The sequence below is a fragment of the Temnothorax americanus genome, unplaced genomic scaffold (genome assembly GCF_048541705.1).
Source record: "Temnothorax americanus isolate GAGA-0224 unplaced genomic scaffold, ASM4854170v1 Scaffold8, whole genome shotgun sequence".
Classification (NCBI taxonomy): Eukaryota; Metazoa; Arthropoda; class Insecta; order Hymenoptera; family Formicidae; genus Temnothorax; species Temnothorax americanus.
Genome location: NW_027509802.1, coordinates 2,558,806 through 2,582,375, shown reverse-complemented (window position 1 = coordinate 2,582,375; position 23,570 = coordinate 2,558,806). Strand labels below are relative to the sequence as shown.

The 23,570-nt window shown below is 38.7% G+C and overlaps 2 protein-coding genes across 12 annotated transcripts in view; one reads left to right on the top strand and one right to left on the bottom strand.

Annotated features, from left to right (window-relative positions):
• Positions 1–23,570, top strand: part of LOC143907171 (TWiK family of potassium channels protein 7) — a 262,816-nt gene that overhangs the window by 231,506 nt on the left and 7,740 nt on the right. For all 11 annotated transcript variants that reach the window (XM_077423759.1, XM_077423756.1, XM_077423755.1 and 8 more), the window contains 2 exons: positions 22,632–22,837; positions 23,275–23,563. In XM_077423759.1, coding sequence (XP_077279885.1) covers positions 22,632–22,837; positions 23,275–23,563 — 495 coding nt within the window. The remainder of the gene's footprint in view (positions 1–22,631; positions 22,838–23,274; positions 23,564–23,570) is intronic.
• Positions 14,224–19,105, bottom strand: LOC143907267 (uncharacterized). Its single transcript, XM_077423918.1, has 3 exons — positions 18,790–19,105; positions 18,529–18,558; positions 14,224–18,369 (listed from the first exon to the last, which is right to left on the bottom strand). The coding sequence occupies exons 1-3, from the start codon at positions 18,865–18,867 to the stop codon at positions 14,407–14,409; spliced, it is 4,071 nt and encodes a 1,356-aa protein (XP_077280044.1). The 5' UTR covers positions 18,868–19,105; the 3' UTR covers positions 14,224–14,406.

Below are 23,570 nucleotides of genomic sequence, written 5' to 3'. Positions count from 1 at the left end.
GAGATGCGGAGAAAATGGCGGTGGTACCTATGTAAGTTCAAAGGACTCGTTCTCGTTTCGTGTGATTGCGCAGTCTTGCACCGTCGAGAATTAAAGCGAACACCTCGTCGGGGGGATAGCCGAAACGAGCCTCGTGAATTGACATTAATTTTCATGAAAATGCCCGGGCGTTACGGTGTATAATACAGAAAAAAGTGCAAAGAAGTGTTGGTTATACCGTGCGAATGCACTTACAACCGCAAAAATGCAGACAGCGCTTGCAGTGATTTGAATTTTATGTTTGGCCGTTTCGGTCCTCCGCTCTGCCGATTGGTCTGTAATTTCCATCTCGATATGCTTAACGAATTGAGAAAGCCGATATAAAAAAAAATAAATACCGTTTGTCGGAATTTATGACTGACCCGTTTCATTATCGAAATTTATAATTATTCGACGTTATTCCGCAAATACCGCATAATTATCGCAGTGAGTCGCCGGAGTAAAGCTGCAACAGCGACAACTCCCGAAAGCCGCGAAGTCAAACATCCGCCGACGGAAAAAAAATCAACACCCCGTTACGCACGTGTTATCGATGCCAAGTCAGACAAGAGATAAAGATCTAGAGGACAACGTCGCGCTAGTCGGCAAAAGGGATGCGAAGCTACCGCCCCTAAACCAGCTAGAGCCGTCAGTCCGCGAGGCGTTTCTGGGATCCGGGATATTGGATTGTCCTGTAACGTACCGGGCCTCCTATCCGCCTTTCCTCGGGCTTGACGTCGAGATTCTGAGCTTTACCTACCTACCTACCTACCTACAACGTGGCCGCGACAAGACGTGACGCGACATACGCCCGCGCGACCCGTGCGGCCCTCCCCGTCGCGACGATCGGCGAAACGATAGTCGGCACTGTCAGATCCGGAATTGCTTTGGGGATAGCGTTCGAGGTGCCGACGTCCATCTCGCGCTCACTCCTTCTCGCGATTTTTCCAAATGTTCCGTCTACATGAAAAATTGATTCGCGCGGAAAGAATCTACGGGATATATATCGTTCGTTCTATGTGAAGAGATATTTTCTTATCGAATGATATATAAGTTGTGCGAGAATTGTGCGAACAACCACGTTCGTAATTAAATTAGTTGTTCCTGAATGCATTATTGATTTATGCATATTTTTCGCGAAATTTTCCGAAGGCTTAACGTGGTTACTATTAGAATTTAAAAAATTATTTTTTAATGTGATGGAAAAAATAGTAAACGAGTAGAGCGAGTACATTATTAAAGTGTTGCATGATGTCACATAACAGAATATACATACATATATATTTTCAACTCGTTATAAATTTGTTAAATGAATTATATAGGAATGTTCTGTAGGTACCACGTTATTACCAACCACTTCCGGTCTAAAAAAAATATATATTATCGCGACATCGCGTACGCTCGTTTATAAACTTGGTATGGTTGACGGTAATCCTGATCGACGAAAAAAAATGCGTCGGTGCCTCGATGCACTCGATGTAACGAATTAAATGGCAGTACGAATGTGCCGATGCAGATTGGAAAATTCGGAACGCTCGCTCGCACGTTTTTCAACCAATGTGAAATACCATCAGCATACATGGTGTATGTACGCGTGAGAGATAGCCGATAAAAAAAACATTGGCTAAATCGAATTTCCGTATCTACCGAAAATGATTCGCGTGCACGATGTTGCTTTCACATAATCGCGCGTACTTTTATATGTCAACTTCTTTCTCCCGTAGCTATAATTTATTTACCCGTTCGGCGTAAATATGCGCGAACTATGCGATCTAGGTGAGAAAATTGCATAGAACTTTCAAAACACCTGAGCGCCTCGCGGAAAGTGTATGGAAAGTGCACGATAACGTCATCGATAATATACGCAAAAAATGCATATAGATAATGCATCTTATTCGACATTTAGAAAAGCGAATCCAGTTTCGCCGTAATCACCGTTGAAAATGATTTGCTTTTATCAGATATAAATTATACAATAATTATTACAAACAATATCTTTCTCTCAATTATCGGATAATATGCGAATAATTTGGTTGCAGCGTTTACCTGATAATTTGCAGATGAGAGTAATTAGATCGGCACGTTTGTGCTTCTCATCAGCCGTTTTCCAGCGTGTTCGCGAATTCACGCTGACGTATATCGATATCATTCGTCAATTGCACAGTTTGCGTCATAAATTAGATGGCATCCTTAATTAAATTCCGCTTATTTGTTGAAGGTGCATTACACTATTCGTATATATCCGGGCGATATGGCATAAACATGATTTTGTAAAAATTCATGAGAATATCCTCGTTTATTTTTGCAAAATGGAATTGATTCTTATTTATATGAAAAGTGCAGTTTTTCACTTAAACGATACAAGCAAACATTTTTTACTTTATCCTTCTTTTAATAATAACGTAGTGCAGGTATATATTATATGCAGGTATGCATCATGCGAGTACGCGTTTGAGTACTCTGCGATACTCGTGTTTGGTTATTTGTTGTCGTTTAGGTGTGGAATATTGATAAGACAGAGAGAATAAACAAAAAGTGATACGATCTAAAAACAACTCACTTTTTCTCTATCCACATAACCCGTAAAAATGCTTGTTTTTTAATGGTATTTTAGTCAAGAAGTATATTATTTTTTCACGCTGTCGTCTGTTTCAATTGCAAAATATGTATAGATATCTACCGTTTGTAAACGCGCGGCACTTGGTACTAAGCCAATCAAGAGTAAGGGTATAATACTATTACATTTGTCGTGTAATAGCACCCTAATTGGTCTAATTGTAAGCGAATGTCGAAAGTATGTACCTACTCATAATTCTTTTACAATGCAATCGACCGAAATAATGTGCGGCATAAAGACATATCTCTTAATACTCTTTCTCATCGAGAACACTTAAAGGTAGTAACGCTGACTGATCTTATTCGCGCATGACCTCTTAAATGAAATTATATCTTAATAAATCAGAATACGTAACTTGATCTACACGGAAACCAAGAGAAGGAACTTCGGACGCATTAGTCGTGCTAGCTTTTGGCGAGCTTACAAAGAATGAATATACATGAGTACAAAGGGTTCTTTTAATATGTCTCGCCTCAGTAATTTTTTCCGTGAGAGAAACTCGTAATGGGTAATATTTTTATAGCGGCAGTTTCATATGGTACAATGTCCAGTATAATTCTCAACAAAGAGCCTTTTTCATAAAAGAAGCTGCCGCTTGTCTTGCATCTGCGAGCAAAGCATTGAGGTCAAGAATTCATTTTTGTCGTGAAGATAAAATTAAGACAATTAATGGATATTTAAATATATAATTATCCAATATGTAATTCAACCCTATATAAATGATAAAGATTTCTCTGACAATCGTAGCTGATAATGAATAATAATTAAACGAAAAATACCTTTATTTAATTATTGCCTTAATTACAGCTTTAATTACAAACCATATGTTAATTAATAAAAGAATGGCATTTTTTAAAAAAGCGAGAATAAAAAAATTTTTGCTTATAACAAACTGTTTACAATTATGTTGAATTTTTAAGTTAATTACACTATGCGAAGTCTATCGCGTATTTTTACAAGCCTTACGACTTTTATGAGAATAACTCAGATTTAATTAATAGAAATCATATTGATGAAAAAGTAAAGTTTGCTTACATTAATATACGCGATACAGTAATCTTATCATATCGATGGAGTTTAGATATATTAATTACATTATATTGTTCTCATATTATGTTACGATATCATATCACAATATATCGAATTATATGTAATATTAAACAATTAATGAATTACGAGATGTTTACGAAGTCGGATAGTATGTACTGTAAAACTGTGAGAGCGTAATTTTTACGCTGAGTCATTCATACTACTTGATTTGTCGCCAGCGGGAATTTAAATCCCTCAAATCCAAACTTAATGTTCTACTAGCAGCTCAATACTTTCCTCTTGGAACACGTTTCGATTTATCCCAGGAGAGCGGAAAGCCAGCAAACTTTGGGAGAAGAAGAAAGGTGGCTGCCGCCACGTGATTCGACAAGGGGTTGAATAAAGGCGAGTTAGTTCCGGGAAAGCCGGAGGAGAATCTATCCATGTATCCGTATTATCCCTTAGCTGCCGACACTTCGACCAACTTTCAAGTATCGATCCGCACTACATAGTTTACTTACAGTGTCCGTATTCCGTCGTTCCTATTCTTGCAAAAACCTTAAGAATGCCTCCCGGAACTAATTTAATTTCCACGCTAAACAGCGATTGTGTCAAAGTCAATAATGAATTTATCGTAAATAATTATATTAATCACCAGCAAAAGTTGACGCGAATGGCGTCATTATGATAACAAACGTATAAGAAATTTGGATCTTTTTAGAAATTTAAAGATGCGTAAGTGTGATAATAACTCACAAACCTAATAAATATATATTGGGATACACGGGAAATCGCAAAACAATTGACCGCAATATAAACTATAGGCATTAAACTGGCATGCGTTATACCAGTTAACGTTGATATTGTATTGAGTTACCACCCCCTTGATCCGCGGCGCTATCATATTCCCAGGGGATGTCCAAAAATAAAATCCAGAGGATCATCCCGAATCCCGGCAAGGACGTCGTGCGTGAACAGGGGCGGTCGCGCCAGTGCAGTGCCGGGCTTTCCTAGATTTACGACTGGATATTATGCAGATGGTACTTGCATTAAATGCACCGACAGCGCAGCACGCCACGGACAGAAAAAAAGATGCTGAAAGCGCGGTGAGGGTGAACATCTCACCCTACGCGCGACCGCCAGGCAAATTGTTTTCGTGTACCTGTTCTTTCGCGTGAAACACCCGGCGAGGGTAGAGACCTGTGGGGGCGTTAGATATCGAACGGACGGGAATCTATGCAAAAAGCGACATAGCATGCAAATTTGTAAATATGGAGATTCCGAAGCGATCCGCGATGCAAATTTCCCGCGCGTCGAATTATGCGCGGAACGAACATGGCTACACAAAATTATAAATTACCCTGATTCGTATGCATATTTAATTGATTTAAAACTGAATTTCAAACGGCGAATATATATAATAATTAAATAATTGAATAACAATAAAAATGATTCGGCTAATCATGCCTGCCCGAATATTAAAGATACATCGCTTATCGCAGGCGTGATTAAACTCGATCCATATAGCGAACGCGAGTGCGAATTTATACGCGAGGTATAAATTCTCTCTCATGATCATCGTTAATTTTTTATAAAGAGGCTGCGCAGCATCGCAATTAGTTCACTGTGCTAACGTAAAATTTATCATTATGGCTGTATATTATTAGCTCAAACCGTATACACTATGAATTAAAACGGACTCGAGACTATTGATAACTCGATGTACATATTTGTTCACAAAAAAACTCCATTGTTTTTCACTAATTACTTCAATCTGGCGTTCTCAGTCATAGCAATATGTATTGAGTATATCGCGCAAACATAAATGCATATATGTATATTGGGCTGATTTAGCTACGATGGAGAGTGACGGAAACAGCGACGATCGAATGCAAGAGAGAGAAAAGGCGACACTTCGATACGACACAGTCGACCACTCAGAAAAAGTGCGTTTGATTTCCGAGCGTACGCCCGGCGCACACTCGCGATAGTTTTGCGCGTCCACTGAAAACGAAGGGCACTTTTACGAAGCGCACTTATGACCGCGTACTCGAGTAATCCAACGCGGTATCAAATACACGGCAACCACGGACGCAAGGCGATTTCCACATTTTCTGCGCGAGCGCTTCTCCTATCGCCATGATTTCGCGTTCTGCTGTTTTATTACGGCCGCACATTTGTACACAGATGTTACGTATGCTCATATACATGCAAACCGGAATACTCTTATGCGGAGTTTTATCTCGCTTCTGATATTAGAATATGTACGTTTATTCAAAGATAGAAAAAAAATAGATATCTCTCATGAAAGTATCTGTCTGCTTCCTCTGAGAGGAATCATTTCATGATATAACAATGAAAAATTGCGGGACAATAAAAGAGACATAAAAACTGATTTAGTTGAAACAATTATATTGCTGCATGCAAAATATGTGAAGCGTTGCATTATAATGCATTTGATATATATCAAATCATATGGACCGCTATAAATTTTCGCGGGTTGACTACGCTAGAAAAGCGAATTGCAGCAACTTTTCATACATAGACGTGCCAATAAAATATGCGTAATATACGAGCAACACTAAATAACTTCCTTCGATAATTCCCGAATGACGACCGTTAGAGAAGGGATTCGAAGGTTAGAACGATTTGAATCGACGATTACCCACGTTGGGATGTTCGGGGAGGATATTTATGGGCTTAGAAATCGCAGTAGGCCGACAAACGATCGTTACTACCTCTCAGAGTGTATTTACTGCCATTGTGGTTCACCAATTGCTAGTTGATGTAAAACGATCATTTGAAGTAGATTGCGATTATCAAGGATTACTTGACATTAGTTTAAACATATAAATCTAAAATCTTTTGCATATTAGTATGGATATAATTTATGCAAATTAATTATATTATTGTTGCCTGTCTTAATTATCGGGAGCAGTGTTCATCTAAAGATAGGATATAATTGTGTCCAAAGTAATTGAAAAAATCAGTCACATTTGAATTCAAAATGCTGCATCCAATAAAAAGTCATGCCCAATGACTGAAACAAATAAAACGAATATTTTCTTGGTCTATTTGCGTTTAAAGAATGTTTGTATTCTCTCTTCACAAACCGACTAGCGGCGCGGAAGGTCATGAGAGGTGCCAATGCACCGACGTTACCTTCGCAAGCGCCGTATTCTCGAGTGACGCGGTTGATCCTTGCCATTCCTTAGAACGATCCGTCGTCGACTGACATCAGTTCTCCCAGAAGATAATCGAACGAGAATGTTACTTTCCTCGTGTGTGCATGCGTACGGTAATGTTATCGACTCCTCACGCCGCGACGCGCCGTTCCGCTCTCTCATCCCCCATCCTCCCTATGGTCTCGCCGGGCTCTTACTACGTCCGAGGAGTTTCTAACCGATTGTGTACACAGTCCCGATAACGAGGAGCTCGCGCATATACAGCGCTGAACACAAAGCAAATATTGAGCCTTTATCGACCTGACCTAACGTGATCTGCTGAAGAAAATCGTTATCCAAGATAAAGCTCAAGACGCGGGAGAGAGATGTATACGCGAACTACTATAACAAGGGCTTATCGATCGTGTATATTGCGTCCTTGTTCGACGACTAATGTAGTGGATACTACTCTCATCTACGCATGTGTACGTGCGCGTACGTACGTACGTGTCGTAAACTGTACTGCACAATCTTGAATTATCCACAGATGCTTCAAAATTCACTCGGGGGTATATATATAATAACATTTTTATTTCGTGGGAGGGTTCTCGATTTTTGATATGTCGAGAAATACAAATATATAATATACTGGTTCTGTCGCGTGTTTTTCATCAGCTAGCTCTGTAGAGAGAAGTATTGATTTTACTGCACTAAAGCAGTATCAAACGTATAGCGCTCGCTACTAATTAGCGATACGCTTGGCTATAATTGCCAATTATATATTTCGTTACACAGAAACACACACACACACACACACACACACACACACATAGTATTAGGAAAAAATTGCAATATAGCTTGTTTTAAGTATATTTTACACCTACGACGAAGTTTACTGAACATATTTCTAAAAGAAGTTCTAAGTCTGAAAATTTTGTGTTGCATTAATAATTGTTAATGTCACACAGCACATACACAATTTCATGATTTGTTGATCACGTATTTTATACAGAAGCAATTTTTACCCAGCGTATTTTCAAATATAAAAGGTTAATAACATCGACACCTAGCTCAGCTGCGGATAATTCTTGATGAAGACTAATGAATTATAGGAAAGAAGCGCGAAGTGAAAGGGTACTAAAGGAAGATAAAGAAGAAAAGGGTTGACGTAAGCTTTAGGTGTCGAAAAGAGATAATGATGAAGGCGCTGATGGGACTCGATGAGAAGAATATTATAATTGTAACGGTTTCAATTACTATTTCTAATGAAAGACGGGGCTATTAAATTTCTGTCAAGTTTGAATTTTTAAATGATAAAGATTAGCTAAATATATACATTATTTTCTGATGAACGACATTGCGCGATACAAGAATGCTATTTATAACGTAATGGAATTTCATAGTTATGTCTTTTTTCAAACAATAAATCGTTAAATTATGTTTTGCAAAATAAATCGTTACCAGCGTCCCGTCATTTATGTATGAGACGGCAAAAATGTTCACACGTGGCGACATTAGTAATCCATTGTTCGCATATACCACCGACGTCATAAATTTTACGTAAGGTCACAAATGAAAATATGAAACATTAATAAAGCGGACCGCAGAGAGATCAAATATGTAAATCTCTAGCTCATCCATGCTGGTTTTCAAGGTAGCGAATATAGTATAGCTGAAACAAGAGCCGGAGGAGGGCCGCGCAACGACGGAGCATAGCATGAAACTCAAGTTTCGTCTTTGCTGTGTTAGGAAAAAAATGCGAGAAAAAAAATAAAATTTCGTTAGAAAGAACGTAATTAAAAACTATAGTTTTGCGCGGGAAAACCCATAACATCCCGTTCTCCTTCTGACGACTTTTTAAGCAGTTTTGCGCGTAGCACGCGCCCGACTAGAGTGCAATGTTCTTTACCAGTTATAAAACGTTAATGAAGTACATTGTACAGCAGCATGTAGGGAGATTTTCCTCCACAAAGCAATTAACTCTCCTAGTTCTAATGTCTTTTTCACAAAAGATGATTTTTCGTCATTTATTCTAGTTAACCTGTCGACATATGTTAAATATGTGTCATTAAAAAGATTACCACGCGTTCAACTTTTCAGTTGCATTTATCTTTATATATACTTATACCTATCTATAATAGATTTTTTTAAGATTGAAGAATGTTTTCGTTACTTCAAATATATGCTTTATATATATCTAACAATAAGATTTAATATATGATAAATGTTACAAATTTTTGCATTAGATATATCACTGCTTTATACGCACACAGTGGTTTATAAGCAAAAAATTGACATATTTTACATGGAAACTTTTTCTCATTCAACCACGTTGTGCTTTAAGAATTAAGAATTTATAATTAGATTTGCGCAATTCTTCGAGAATTGTTGTATAAAATATGTAAAAAGTATCTTTATTTTATTCACATTTGATGTTCAACAATTTAAAATGAGGATGAGGAGAAGTTTATGCGGAGATAAAGAAGGATAGTTCACACTCCGGGAAGGCGACAAAAGCGGAGAATATCTCCTCTAGGAGCAAAGATGAAAGGCTGAAGGAGAGAAGTATTAGGCAGAGACTTATTGCTTCAGTAATTACTACTAATAGCCGCCCCCTGAGTAGCGAGGGCGAAAGGAGATGGTTCTATACTATCCCATATTGTCCGGAAGTGCCTGAGAGAATTCCATGTTGGTAAACATCCGGACCATAAATTTTTCCAGGATTCCGTGGAATTTTCGTGCACTTTACGGGGATCCTCGCCGACGTTCCACGTCGCTTCATACCGCGAGGCGTTAAGGATACGGGGAAATGTTATTGTGAAGGAATGATGGGCCAGCGGAGAAATAAGCTTCTTATGAAAAAGGGAAGGGACAGATAACAATGATATTCAGGATTTTAAAGAGACACACGACCGAATTCAATATATCGATGTTTACTGCTCTCGTATCGAACGGTATTTATTATTCGCGTCATATTTACTCACAACTTATTACGCAGTCGCATATCTTTGCGCGTGAAAATGAAAAGAATTAATTAATGAAATTATACGTGTTGCCATTTTTTCTTGGCACGACAAATATTTCTGTAAAAGTTGATAATTTATTTCCGTGCATCTATTCTTAAGGCACCGTTCTCTCCCGCTATGAGAATCACTATGATAACGATAACTCCCGGAGGTAGCGTACTATATATGCACGCCATATTGAATGGTTGGTGCGTGATTTATGATCCGTCTCTATCGCGCCCTTATTCCCTTACCTCGTTGTCCCTGTGCAACCAGTCGGCTTATGCTTCTATGACATGGATATAACTTGCTTCTTCCTCGCAGTGATTTCTCGGAGCTATTGATGTAGCATTATCATACACATCGTCAAACGGAATTAGATTCGTTTAAAAGTATTTCATATTTTTATATTTACGCGTGTTTTATGTATTTATCTCTCTTCTATACTATGTTTTACTTAAATATCTTCTTTATGCAATAATTCCAAAATATTTCAAAAATAAAACGTATTACACATATCTGTCGTTTTTAAGGCTACCTCAAACATATTATAAAACAGGAAGAAAAATAAGTAGACGTATACGTTGCGCATAGTAAAGAGCTACTCGCTTAAATTTCATATTGCGGCCTGTTTTACCTTCGACAAAATCTGTGCGATAACGTTGAGCGGTGCTAGCAAACTCGTTGGACGGAATTGCGGGACGTAGCTAGACATCGAATAGCTCCCGTGTGATTTACAGTCTAGCCCTATCAACGTCCTGGCCTTTCGTCATGCTACCCTTCACATACCCTGCTAAGCCGGAAGACGAGCGTTTCTATGAAATAGAAACATCTTGCTGGGTTTCGCGCGGCATAAGCCAACGCTCGAGATATATTTTATGGGGTAACATTTCCCTGACGGTGCCGCCGTGTATAGAAACACCCGCGGAGGAGTATCCCATACATCAGGGTTGCACCCTGTCTCTTAACGCAGCGACTCTCAATGGGAGCGACAGCGTCTCTGAATAAGAAATACATGTAATTCGCGAAGAAGATAATACGGTACGATCGATTATCTTAAATTATTTATATATAGACACCTATCTCTCACGATGCGTTCTTGTGTGTTTTATTAAAAATAAAATATTAATATAAAAGAGAAGATTACCTAACATTTAGAATTCTTCCGTAATATCAACTTAGATATGTATATTTCGTTGACTTTAATACGATTCACATAAAAAAAGATATATAAACCTTCATCTGCGTTCCGTGAAACTTGGAAATCTTCCTGCTAGTAGTAAAAAAAGGGCTCCGAAAGATAAAACTTGAGAGCCATTGCTCCCTTTCTCTTTCTCTCTAACCTAATGCTTCCATCTTTTGTCGTTTTTCTTCTTTCTTTCGTTTAGTTACTTTTTTATTCTTGTTTTATTTCATTTACCCTAAACGTACCTTTCGTATCCTGACCTACTTTACTCTACCGGGCTCTTACCAAGTCTGTCGTCTTCGCGATTACTGTCACGCACGTCCTACATGTCTGAAGACTACTTCCTGTAGTTTCCCCTTATGAAAATGACTTTATTTTGTCACCAGCGACATTCGATTAAAATCATTATGCCTCATTTTCCTTAACGAGTTTGTGAATTATTTTATTGATATCTTAATAATTTTTTTTAAATTATATATCTTAATAATATTTTGATTTATTTCATTCATGTAAGCATCGAAGCTGCTTATTTATTGCTGCGTGATGTCTGTAAAACTCTCGATTATCTATTTAAAATAAATTCTATTATTTTTTTACACGATATTAACATCACTTAAATAATTATTTGTTAATCTTTCTTAATTTTTTGCATAAAATGTTCACTGGTTTATTGTTTACATCCAAGCGACGTAATCTGTTGTCTTGTACGCGCCGCCTAATCATGTTCCTGATGAGCCGCGGGCAAGTTGCGAATCAGAACGTAATACCTGTGCTTTTGGCACCCAAATTCGGAGAGCGCGGCTAAATAACATCTTCGACGCAAGCAGCTCCGGGTAGACGATACTGCGGCTGCTCTAGATCGTAATATTGCTTTAATTATGTGCGCCGTATTTGCGCCGGGTCGCGTTATTAATTTCGGGTCCTCACGCCGAGAGACTTACCGTTACGACCTCGGGGGTTATGTCGGATTCTGCGAACCCTCCAGCAGGAACGTCGCCGAGAACGGAGACGTGCCGTCAGTGGGTGGGTGTGCAATCCTCCCCGGGATACATGTCTGCACGTACGATGCATCTGCCCAGCGCAGCACACGGCTCATCTTCGAAATGTTATTGCGCGGAGCGAACCCCCATCTCTCTCGCGTCCTGCCGTATCTAAATTATTTCGGGCGCTAAATTAAACAGGTGAAACGGTGTTGCGCGATAAGTTGGCGCGAACAGGCCTGCCCCCCTCCCCCCCACGAAATATCTCCGTTTTAGGATGTTTACGACAGCCGGGATGTTTGGATTCGCGACGTTGATGTAGACGAGGGCGAGAGCGCCGCTTCAATTGCGAGCTTGGGAATTATAATGCTTTTTGCGCGCGATAAGAACAACAATATCCGGGATATTCAATTTAGGTTGTCATCGCCGACGAAAGTTTTGACATGGCCAAAGTACTACGTGACGGAAAGTATTAAGTTTCAATGATACTCGTTACGCGGATAATGTTCGTATTTCCCGTAATAATTTGAGATCGTATATGTTCGTGCAAAAATGTTAAAAATTGAGATACATGAATGTACGGTTATTTGAACGTTAAATGATTCATCATTTATGAATGCTATTATAATTGTGCCTGTATCGGCTTGTCATGTTCGTGCCATGCCATCGGAGCGCTATTTTCAATCGTCATTTCTGTCGCCGTCACCGTTTCTTGGAACAGGTACATACCGCTTTAGAGTTAGAGCCATCGACCGGAGCTAGATCGCACTCTATTATTTTTCACCGATGTAATTTTTCCTCGTTTTCCAGACAGTTTGGCCGGGCGTCTCGTGGAAAATATCCCCGCGGATTGCGGTCGTCGTGCAAAATAAATAATCCCTACTGTCGTTTCCGTTTCTCGTTTCGTTCCGCTTCGCGTGTCACGTGTCTGTTCCATTTTTATTACAACGAAGCCACCTCGTTACATCGACTCGCGTACCTATCTTCTTTTTTTTTTTTTTTTTTTTTTTTTTTAATTGTGCGCACCTCTATTCCATGGCATTTTTGAATGCATAATGCGGTGTGCAGAGATTTCATTAGACTGTAAAAATAATAATGTTTACCAATATTTCGAAACTGCGAATTAAGATTTGGGGACAATAGAAAAGGAAATCAGATATCCTATAATGCGCGCGCTGTTTACCATGTCTGTCAATTAGTTCTACTTCTACGATTATTTATAAATGAAAGATTCGCCTTTTTTAATATACCGCAATGCTTTGAGACGCTTATTACAGGGTGCATCAAAACGACAGTTCGAAGTTCTCGGATGGAGCAATTAACGAACAAACGCGAATGGACTTAAAGTTTTGCTCATCGCTTTCTCTTGTGCAACTCATTTTGCTTGCCGAACTGTTATGGTTACTTAGAATGCATTATGAAGACATAGTGATGCCGCATAGGTACAGCTGCGGTAAACTTTACTTGTTGCAAGTATCTGCGCTACATTACAGTGTTCGCCACAAATAATTTCAGTAGACACAATATCGATTTAAATTTTTAGAATGCTATTGATTGGAATGCCATATTCATGCATATTCATCTATATTTGTACACTTCAACATAAATTAATTAATCTGTTATTGATATTTTTAGAGAATAAAAAATAACTGAATCTCTCTATTATGAAATTGATGCTCGCAAAAATAGAATTACAGTTAGGTAGTAGTATAAAACACTGTGTTCAAGAAAAATTAAAACTGTAAATGAGAGAAATTACTTTCCCATATATATACATTTATATCTGCAGTTGCAAGGATTGAAAGGGAAATAAATGTTTGATTTGGAACGCCTTGAATGTCTTTTTAAAGTGCATGAATTTTCGAATGTTCTACTTGCTATGTAGAATTTACGAATACTCGTCACTTACCGAAAAACTATCAATCTCAAACTTCGCTGAGAACTGCTTGTTAATGAAGGAGTCAATTTTGTTAATAAAAGTGAATTTAACTGAAATTATTTAGTACAAAATTACTACAAGTCTGTTTTATATAACTTAACAAATGTACATTAAATTGTCAGTATTTCTCTCTTTTCTATTTTCTTCTTTTTTTTTACAAATTGCACTAAACAGGCTTACATGTTATTTTTTGAAGTCTTAAATTATATAATCGATTTTATGTGCACAATATGCAATATTAAAAATTCTAAGATAAAATAATATTAAATAAGAACATATTTAATATGGCAAATTGTTTGATACCACAAATAAAGAATATCTCGGGTTAATTCTTTATTATAAAACATATACTTGTCTTTTCAGATGTATCTGTACTCATTTCCTGTCTCTTGTAAATCTTGTCTAATTAGAGCACTTCAATTAGTGAATTATATTTTAATTAATAAATTTTTTTAAATATAATTATTTTTAAAAAGAAAAACTTGGCATCGCGATTGCGCCTGCTCCAGTTTGCATTACGCGCGGAAGTATTACTTGAATGTCTTTTTTAATCTTAATATTAACCTCCGGCTTCTTCAGCAAGTGCTTGAATAAACCTGTAATAAATTGCCCTTGTGTCCTATACTTCTCGAAATCGAAGTCTTCGTTGTCTTGAAGAAGATTGGGATTTTGAGCGAGGTATGTAATTAGGTCGTTATACGCTAGTTTCTCCTTGTACGTCAATTGATCGAAGTTCACCGTCTCCTGGATCATGTTGCCTAGTTGCACTTCAGCCTTAACTACGTACGTTTCGACCCACATCCACATGATGGGCAAGGCACCCGTGTCGGTGAATTCCACCTTGTCTTTATAGTATCTAAGTGTCTTCAGAAGTCGTTTCTCGAGATGTATCTTACCAGACAATGCACTCTGAATAATTTTGTGCAAAAGGTCTCCACGAGACATAGTTAATGGTGGTTTTTCTACATGCAATTTTTCCAAAAGAGTTGGATCCGCGAGGAATTTCTCTAGCTCTTCTATCATGGCGGATTCGTCATCATTACTGGCTGTCGGAAGAGCAACAGTCAAACTTGTTAGTTCAGGCTGCCACTGACCTGTAGTTTCGGACATCATCTTCACGAGTTTATCTTCAGACACTTGAGTGCTTATCGATGGTACCTCGATAGCCTGTACATAAATATCAATTAAGGATTTCAGCTTCGGGTTTGATTGAATTATTTTACTTTTTTGTAGTTTGTGCAAGAGCGTTATCAAAAGTGCCCCTTTATTTGGATACACCAATGGTTCAAAATCTGGCCCAAGTATTTCCTGAATTTTCGAGGACGTGAAAATCATTTTGAGAGGTTGTATTGTTATCGCAAGCGTGTCCTCTTCTTCTAAAGTAGGCAGCAGATCAGCGTAAGGATTAGATGGATTTATAGACTGCAACAATATCTTAGGATTGACGATAGGTACAGTGACACTGTCGGATAACTGTTCATCGGGTGGATGTTCGCCAATACTACCGTGGGTCAAGTCGTTCGGATTAAACGTGGAATACACGACATTTGATACCAATTTCTCCGACGAAGCTACGATGGGTAATAATATCGTTGAGCTGACATATTCTATACTGGCGATATATTTATGAATATAGTTTATCAAATCCGTATTCTTCGTTACTTCCGGATAAGTCGCGGCTTTCTTAAGTACTGCTGACAATAATGCAATATTCGTGGGATAAACTGTCGTATCCACATCCTTCATGATCTTCTTAACGTAATTTTTGCCAAATATGGTAGACAATGGTTGTAATACTTGAGTACCTATTGGTGTACCGCTATATTGCATGAAACCACTTGTTTCCGCCGATTTCAGAAGTTCCTTGATATCTGGTAAAATAATTTCACGTTCTTCCGAGGTGTAACTTTCCATTTCCACCGTCGTTACTACTGGGACGCCACTATTGGATATTTGCACTTTAAGAGGCAGATCAGTGTCTATAGTAGGAGGTAATATTATCGCACTTGATACGTTCTCGTTACTCACTTTCTCTTCCACCCTCCGTGAAAGTTGTGGTTTGGTATATGTTTTCCTTGTTGCTTTGGTAGATTTTTTCGTTGTGACTTTTTTAGTACTCACTTCTTTCTGTGAAGAACCGCGAGCCTCAAGCTCCTCACTTGCAGTTACAAACACTGGTGGTATATTTTCATAATTAGTCAATTCTGAACTATGTTCTAAATGTTCCGGAGTATATTCTATATCGGAATTATATTCTTCAACAATACTCTCTCTTGCAGATCCTGTATATTGGGGCTTCTTTTTTGAGAGATGTGGTTTCTGCGTCGGAATATAAGTAACCAGAGAAGGAACGTGAGATATTGACGTTAACGAAGGTTTCATAGTTAAGGGCCGGTGTGATGTATCTTCTCGAGCAGATATATATTCAGTGGCATGTGATTCGGTAACTTTTGCTCCAGTGACTCTTGCTCCTGTGACTCTTTCTCCGGTGACTTTTGCTCCGGTGATTTTTCCTTCGGTGACTCTTGCCTTGGTGACTTGTGCTTGGCCTGTCGTAGCAGAACGTGCGCCGTGGATTGATGATTCCACCTTTACTTCTGCGGAGTCGATATGTGTAGGAACTTTCCATTCTGAAGTTCCAACTTGCTCGAATTCTTGTACAGCGGCACCGGGAACATATTTATCTATGTTCCATATATACGGAACTCCGTTGAAGCCACTTGGCACATTGTTCGTATACGTAATATCTGTCTCGAATGCCAGGTTTACCGGTTTTTCCCGGTCTAGATAGAGATTTACATCTACTGGTTTTACAGGGCCTTGCGATTGATACTGAGACGGTGAAGTTGTCTTCAGAATATACGCTACATTTTGAATTTTTGTTATTAATGTGAAAGGTATATTATTTTGCAATTTGTGTACCTGGGAAAACGTATTCATCAAACACTGTTTAGGTGTCAGGCATTTGCTTTTCTCCGTTGGTATCAAGGTACTCAAAAGCACGGATGTTTCCGGCTGTGCAATTAACTCAAGCTTTATCGAATCTACGGTCGACTGAAGTACTTGATCCGTATCAGGGGTCTTCACAGATTCCAAAAGTATCAGTACATCAACTTCAGGTGACACAAACGGTGTGAAAATTCTGGAATATCTTTTCATGATTAACGCTGGTAGCAGAGTTGTAGCCGGCTGTTGTAGCATGTGTGAATTTGGAAAGCTTGGAACGCGATTCGTAAGTCTCGTTATGAATGCCAAGAGAAGATCTAAGGGATCGCTGTAGGCAAATTTGTTGAATCCCTTGAGAATTTTATTCATGTCCTCGTTCTTATAATTGTGCATGAAGTACGTTAGTAAACTATTTTTCATGAGAACCGCATCCGAATCAAAATCTTGAGGAATAATTGCTGAGAGCAGCATTCCTACATCTATGTCTTTTTCAGTCAAATGATTCATATATTTGAAGTTCGAATTATAGTAAGATGGAACTGTTACAACCTTCAAGTGATGGTACACGTAACCCGCGGCGTCCTTTATGATCATTGGTACGTTTGAATTGAGAATTTTGGTTAGGACAGAAAAGACAAGTGTATAAGCGTCATTGCCAACGGGTTCCTTTCCAATTGAATCCCAATCGTTATAGTCGATGATATTATTTTTAGTTAAATCGTACAGAAATCTGACGTTTTCTTCCAATACGGGATCATCGCTAGGGTTTGGTAAGTTTATCAGTATCAAACCGAATAATTCTTGCGACAAAGGCTGCTTCTTTGTTTGTAGATTGTTAAGAAGTTTTACGAACACCGGACCAAGAGCTTTCTGAGTGATATTCGAGTGTTTGTCATATCCTATCGTTTCTTCGTTTTTAATTTTACCTTTCGAGACTGTGTCTAAATCGATGTCGGCAAGATAATTAAACGTCTCAAATTCTGTTGGTTTTAGTAACGTATTTAAATCGATTCTATTCAATTCGATCTCGTTGGTCAAGTATTTAGCTGTGCATTGAATATAAGATGGTAGATTTTTTGCCACCGACGACAATATGACACTTGTCTGTTGATTCTTGTCTGTGGTATCTAATTTAGATAAAATCGGTAATAAATTATACATATAAACCATCTTTTTCTTGAAGAACTCGTAAAGCGTCTGCAGTGATGTATATTGTTCTTCCGTCATTCCGCTTTCAAGACCGTGGAGCAAGTACGAGAAGATATGGAGTATGTTATCACGGAAAGTCACTGACGATTTTAATTTCTCTATTACTACGTTCTTCCTGTTATCGCTATTTGGAATATTTTGTTCATCTTTCAGGTATTGAATACTGCTACTTGAATACTGTTCAAACAGCACCGGATTCAAAGATCTTCGTACGACGCCGAAGTCCGAAAGAGCACGTAGTAGAACATCTTCGTTATTTGATTTGTGCCCAATTCCCTTCAATCAGAAATATCTTTTATCGTCACAATGAATTACGATATAAAATAGAAATAGATAATTAAATAACAACAAACAAAACTCATGTATATAACTTTGTTATCTTATTTCATTTTTAAACTATATTATTTTGAAAAAAAGTTATATATTCTCACTTACTTCTTTTTTAAATTTTGGACGGTGTTTGCCCTGAAAATAAAATAAATCAAATATCACTAAAAATTATTTTACCTAACAAAATATAATACGTAACTTATTTTTAAAAAGCTAACAATTTTCCTCGCTTTATATACAGTCATTTATACAGATTATCAAAATTATAATATACGTATCTAATTAGCAAATAATCACTATATTGTATCCAGCATCACTATATATTTGTCGAAATGTTAACAGTTCGTGTCAACATAATAAACTTACTGCCGCAACTGCACATCGCACGAATGCTGTTCCAGTTATGACGACGAAAATAATAGTTATTACATTTTTCACTATCATTTTGCAGAAATTTATGTGGCCGAATCAAGCCAAATGGAATCGTATAAAATATTCGATCGTTGTTTATACGTGTAAAACGTTTCACATTACACAATATTCTGTTGGATTTAAAAATCGCTGCGTCTCGCAGCACACCACGACGACTGAGGTAAGCTTTAACGAGGGCGGTGCCTTTATATGGAACAACAATCGAATTGCCATGGATTAGAATTATGTAGGTGCGTGTACGCGACCGCCGGCTGAGAATGAGTAACTCAGCAAGCGCATGTTATTGCTAACTGATAATTAAATTTTACTGTTCCGTACGTTCGATATTTCCCTCCCACCAGTTCCTTCGACTTGGTTGGTTTGAGCATCGAGCGAGATGAGATACGCTTGTTTGATTTATTATTCTTGATACCATCTTTAAACGACCAGATGCTGTATTACTTTTATGTTACAAAGAGATTGTTCCGCCATCGAATTTCTATCGCGGAATTTAATTCTCGGATTGTCATTTGATTTGGTTGTACAAAATATAGATTTTGCCAAAATTTTGAAACGCGACACATCGTAATGACGGCATTTAATTATAAATAATTAGGTATGATTGGGAGCACATTTGTTACAGCAAACCACACGACTTCGAAGTTACATTAAAAAAAATATTCATCTATCTCGATTCGATGGATTAATCGCTGAAAAAATTAATCACTGTGTATGATTGTGCGAGAGACAAAATATAAATATCTCATGCGGGAAATATATACAGAATAAATACGAATGCTGGAAAAACACAAAAATTGATCATCTTGTTTGAAAAATTCGCTCATCAAAATATTCGCATTTCGCGGAATTGCCACTACTGGTGCGTCAAATTTTCGTTAGTTTCTTCGTTATCTCACGGATTGTTTTCAATATATCTTTTGGAAGTGATTGCTTCCCCGTGCCACGATTCCATTTGAAAGCGACCGTACTAACACTTTTCTATATATTAATAAAAGTAATCTTAAGTCCGAGAGAACTATTTTCCACACTATTCTGTAGGCAAATTTATCTCAAAAACATTTATATTTACGCGTACACGCGCATGTATGTTCGCACGAATCAATTTATTTAAATGGTACGTTACATATATAAAGTTATTATCGCAGTAGTTGATTAGTTGCAATGGTATATATGTCCATTGCAATATAATAATCACCGTTGTAGGAGCTTATTGTAATTAGAAAACGCAATAATACAACAGCAATAATACTAACGACGCTCATATAAGTTCAACGTCTAATTTACAGTCTTATATTATATGTTCTAAGTAATTTTATGTCTTTTCTGTAGATATAGACGTAACCGCTTGAAATAAGATACTCAACATGTAGCCGTTACTCGCGACAAAGCGCACCGCCGCTCTTTTGATTGAGCGTAGTATATTTTTACTCGGCCGGCCAATAAAACCGAAGCTGACAATCTACTGTGACCCCTAACAAATGACAACAGATAACGGGCGACCGCGCGCGCGCGCGCGCGCGAAAGGGTCGCGCCGTCGTGAAACGATAAGGTGGCGGGACAGTGACGAATAGGCCTTCGCGATTGTTCCGCGGAGTTTCCGCGGCTGCAATTCCATCGGCGATGCAGCCGGCTGCCACTATCATATACGTACCGGGGGGCAATTCCGATAGGCGATCCATTATCTTAAGCGGCATCGAGCAATCGATTCGCGTCGCATCTCGGCCGAGAGCGCTTTTTCAGGTCCCGCCAGGACTTTCGCGCTCCGCGCAACGGTTTCTCTTCCATGCACTCTCTTTCCATCGCCGTCCCTTTTATTCTACGCGAACGTAATTTTTTGGATTGACTCACGAAACGCGCGCGCGCGCAACTACATATTGCGCTTCTATGTTGCTTCCATCGCTCTCGTCCGTATAAGGTCGACCTGTCGGGATTGGGATTGAACGATGCGCAAATATACGGCAGCTCCGCGCCGAGAGCTAAAAGCTCGCCCGTTTTTGGGAAAGATATCGTTTTTCTCACATTTCCGCGGAAGAATGAGCCTCTATTTATCTCGCGGAGATTAACGACGCTGTTTGTCGGCGATAAAATAGCCCCACGATACTTAACGTATTATTCTGTTTGGAAAAATGGGGATCGTGTATAATCAGTAAAATAAAGTACGTAAAATAGAGAGCTTTAAAGCTGCTGTTACTCTTGCTGCTGCTGTTGCCGCTGCCCTGCTCTGCTTTCGCTGCCTGCGAAACTTTCGCGTCATGGTAGTAAAATTAATTGATGTAAACAACTTAGAACATATAAACGTTAATATTTTATCAAAAGCTTTAGCGATACATGCGCACATATGCACACATACAAATGTGTGAAACTAATTGTTACTCATATATATATGATAAAAAATATTTTATAAGATAAATATACGAGCTCTTTATGATTCTTAACCGGTATCTACACATCTCTTGCTAAAAAATATAAATGGATATTTATTATCGTACATAGCACGCGGTATGTATACTAAACGTACTAATCCACGATATATACTGTCAAAAGTGTCTGTATTTTTTATGACAGAAAGTGCATTATCCATTTTAATAATTTGTTTCGTGAGAAATTTGCAATGATTAATATCATAAAAAATTTTTATGACAAAACTGAAGTAATGCTATAGATGTCAACAGTATTGACATTTCTTTCTGGCAATATATTGTATATAAATATCGCTGTTTATTCCTACAAACTCGAGATAACGATTAGCTGTCACCAGATAAATTTTATGTTATAAATCAACAACAGGAAAAATAGTTTTTTAATGCAGCTCGTCTCCCTTCCTGCATTGCAGCGATACGGGTCGAAATTTATTAAAGCTTCGTATCTTGATCAAACAGCGCTTTTGATTGTTTTGCGAAATTGAAAAAAAATACTCTAGTTAAGTTTTTCTCCGTAGATATTTTTATTCATCCCCCGATAGCAACCCCCGATTGGACGCTACTGCTGCACTGTAAATTCCGCCGCTCGATCGCGAGAATCGCTTTTGGAGATTACGATTGATCGGCCGATTTGCCGAAACTTAAGCTTTTACGATACCGAAGAAATTCTACGAATTTTACGCTTTATGTTTCAACTTCTCGCGCGAGGGTTTACCGCCGTTGACCTAGATATTGATTTTGCGAAACTTAATCAATTTCGGCTTATATATTCCTCGCGGGATATGAATCGTAATACGAAAACTTGCGCCAGAATTATTCCGAGCAAAATCGTTGGGATAAACGATAATGAATTTGATTTTTATTCAGGATTTTAGACCCACTGACAAAAATGATCTCGGGACTCGGGACTAGAAGGGAATATTTTCCGCATCATATCCTGTACAAACTCAAGGTGCTCTAGTGCTTATATGTGCGTACATACGCGCAATACATATGTACACACATGTGTCCGCGCGCGTACACACATTTACTCGTGATCAATATACTCGTGATCCCATATTACACAAAGTTCTTATTACTTACGCGGTGGTTAATTAGCGTGAGCAAACCACCGCGGATATTATCCTTTAAGTATCCGGAAAGCTAACATTGTGTGAGAAATTGACTGTCGCGGTTCTATCGCCGTTCTTTTTCCGCTGTAATATCGCCATTGTATTGTACAATAGAACCACTCTCCTCATTGAAAGAAATATCTCTATAAATATCATCGCGGTACATACTTCATGTTCCGATTATCTTTTATTGATTTCGAGATTCTTGATAAACTTAAATTTCTTTCCCATTCCGTGTTCACAGGTTGCGGAAGTATCGCACCGAAATCCACTTGGGGCAAAGTTGCTACGATGGGCTACGCCAGTCTTGGTATACCCTTGACCCTGGTCTACCTGTCTAGCGCGGGAGGTCTCCTGTCGAGATGCGCCAGAGGCGTCTTCACACGTGCTCTTTGCTGTTGCCTTTGCTCGAATTGCGGCTACTGTTGCTACGACGAGAGGCGGATGCAGGTTAGCGATGGCGTGCATTGCCGAAAGTTTCGCATCGTTAGCCGATAAAAAATTCAATCACAGATTGCCAGTGATACGGTCTTTCTCAGTTGTTGAACAAGCCGGGTGTACGTGATGGGAAATGTATGTGTCGCATCAGCTCGACATATGCATCGCCTACGTCGGGCAGGATACGCATGTCCTGTACGATCGATAAGGATTAATCGCCACCGTAGTATTGATTGGTTATTGTTAGAGCGCTATTCAAATAAAATTGGATCAGCCTTCGAAACCCGGTACTCGAAACACAAGAGTGTAAACGATGTGTTGGCGTTCACTCGAAAATGTTGCGATGCAACATGAATGTAATTGGCACACGTGTAGAATGGTCATTCACGTGTGTTGACGCGCAGATATGAACGGATTTTCCATTTTCGGGTATTTTCTCGTATACACAGGAGAAAGAGCGGCGAATGAGAAAGAAGCGGCAACAGGAGGAACTGGCGCAACAACAGCAGCAACAGCTACAGCTGCAGGAGCCTTTTTACGTTCGCGCGAATGCATCGACGTTCACCAGCACCGTGGAAATTAAGGCCAGCCCGAAAGACGAGGTGTCGAGTCTCGGTTCGGGCGACAGGCCGAACGTCACCATACTCGCGCCAATCAGTATCTGTCTCGGCGCGATGCTGTGTTACATCATTGCCGGAGCATTTACCCTGCACAAATTGGACGGTTGGTCATTCGTAGGTAAGTC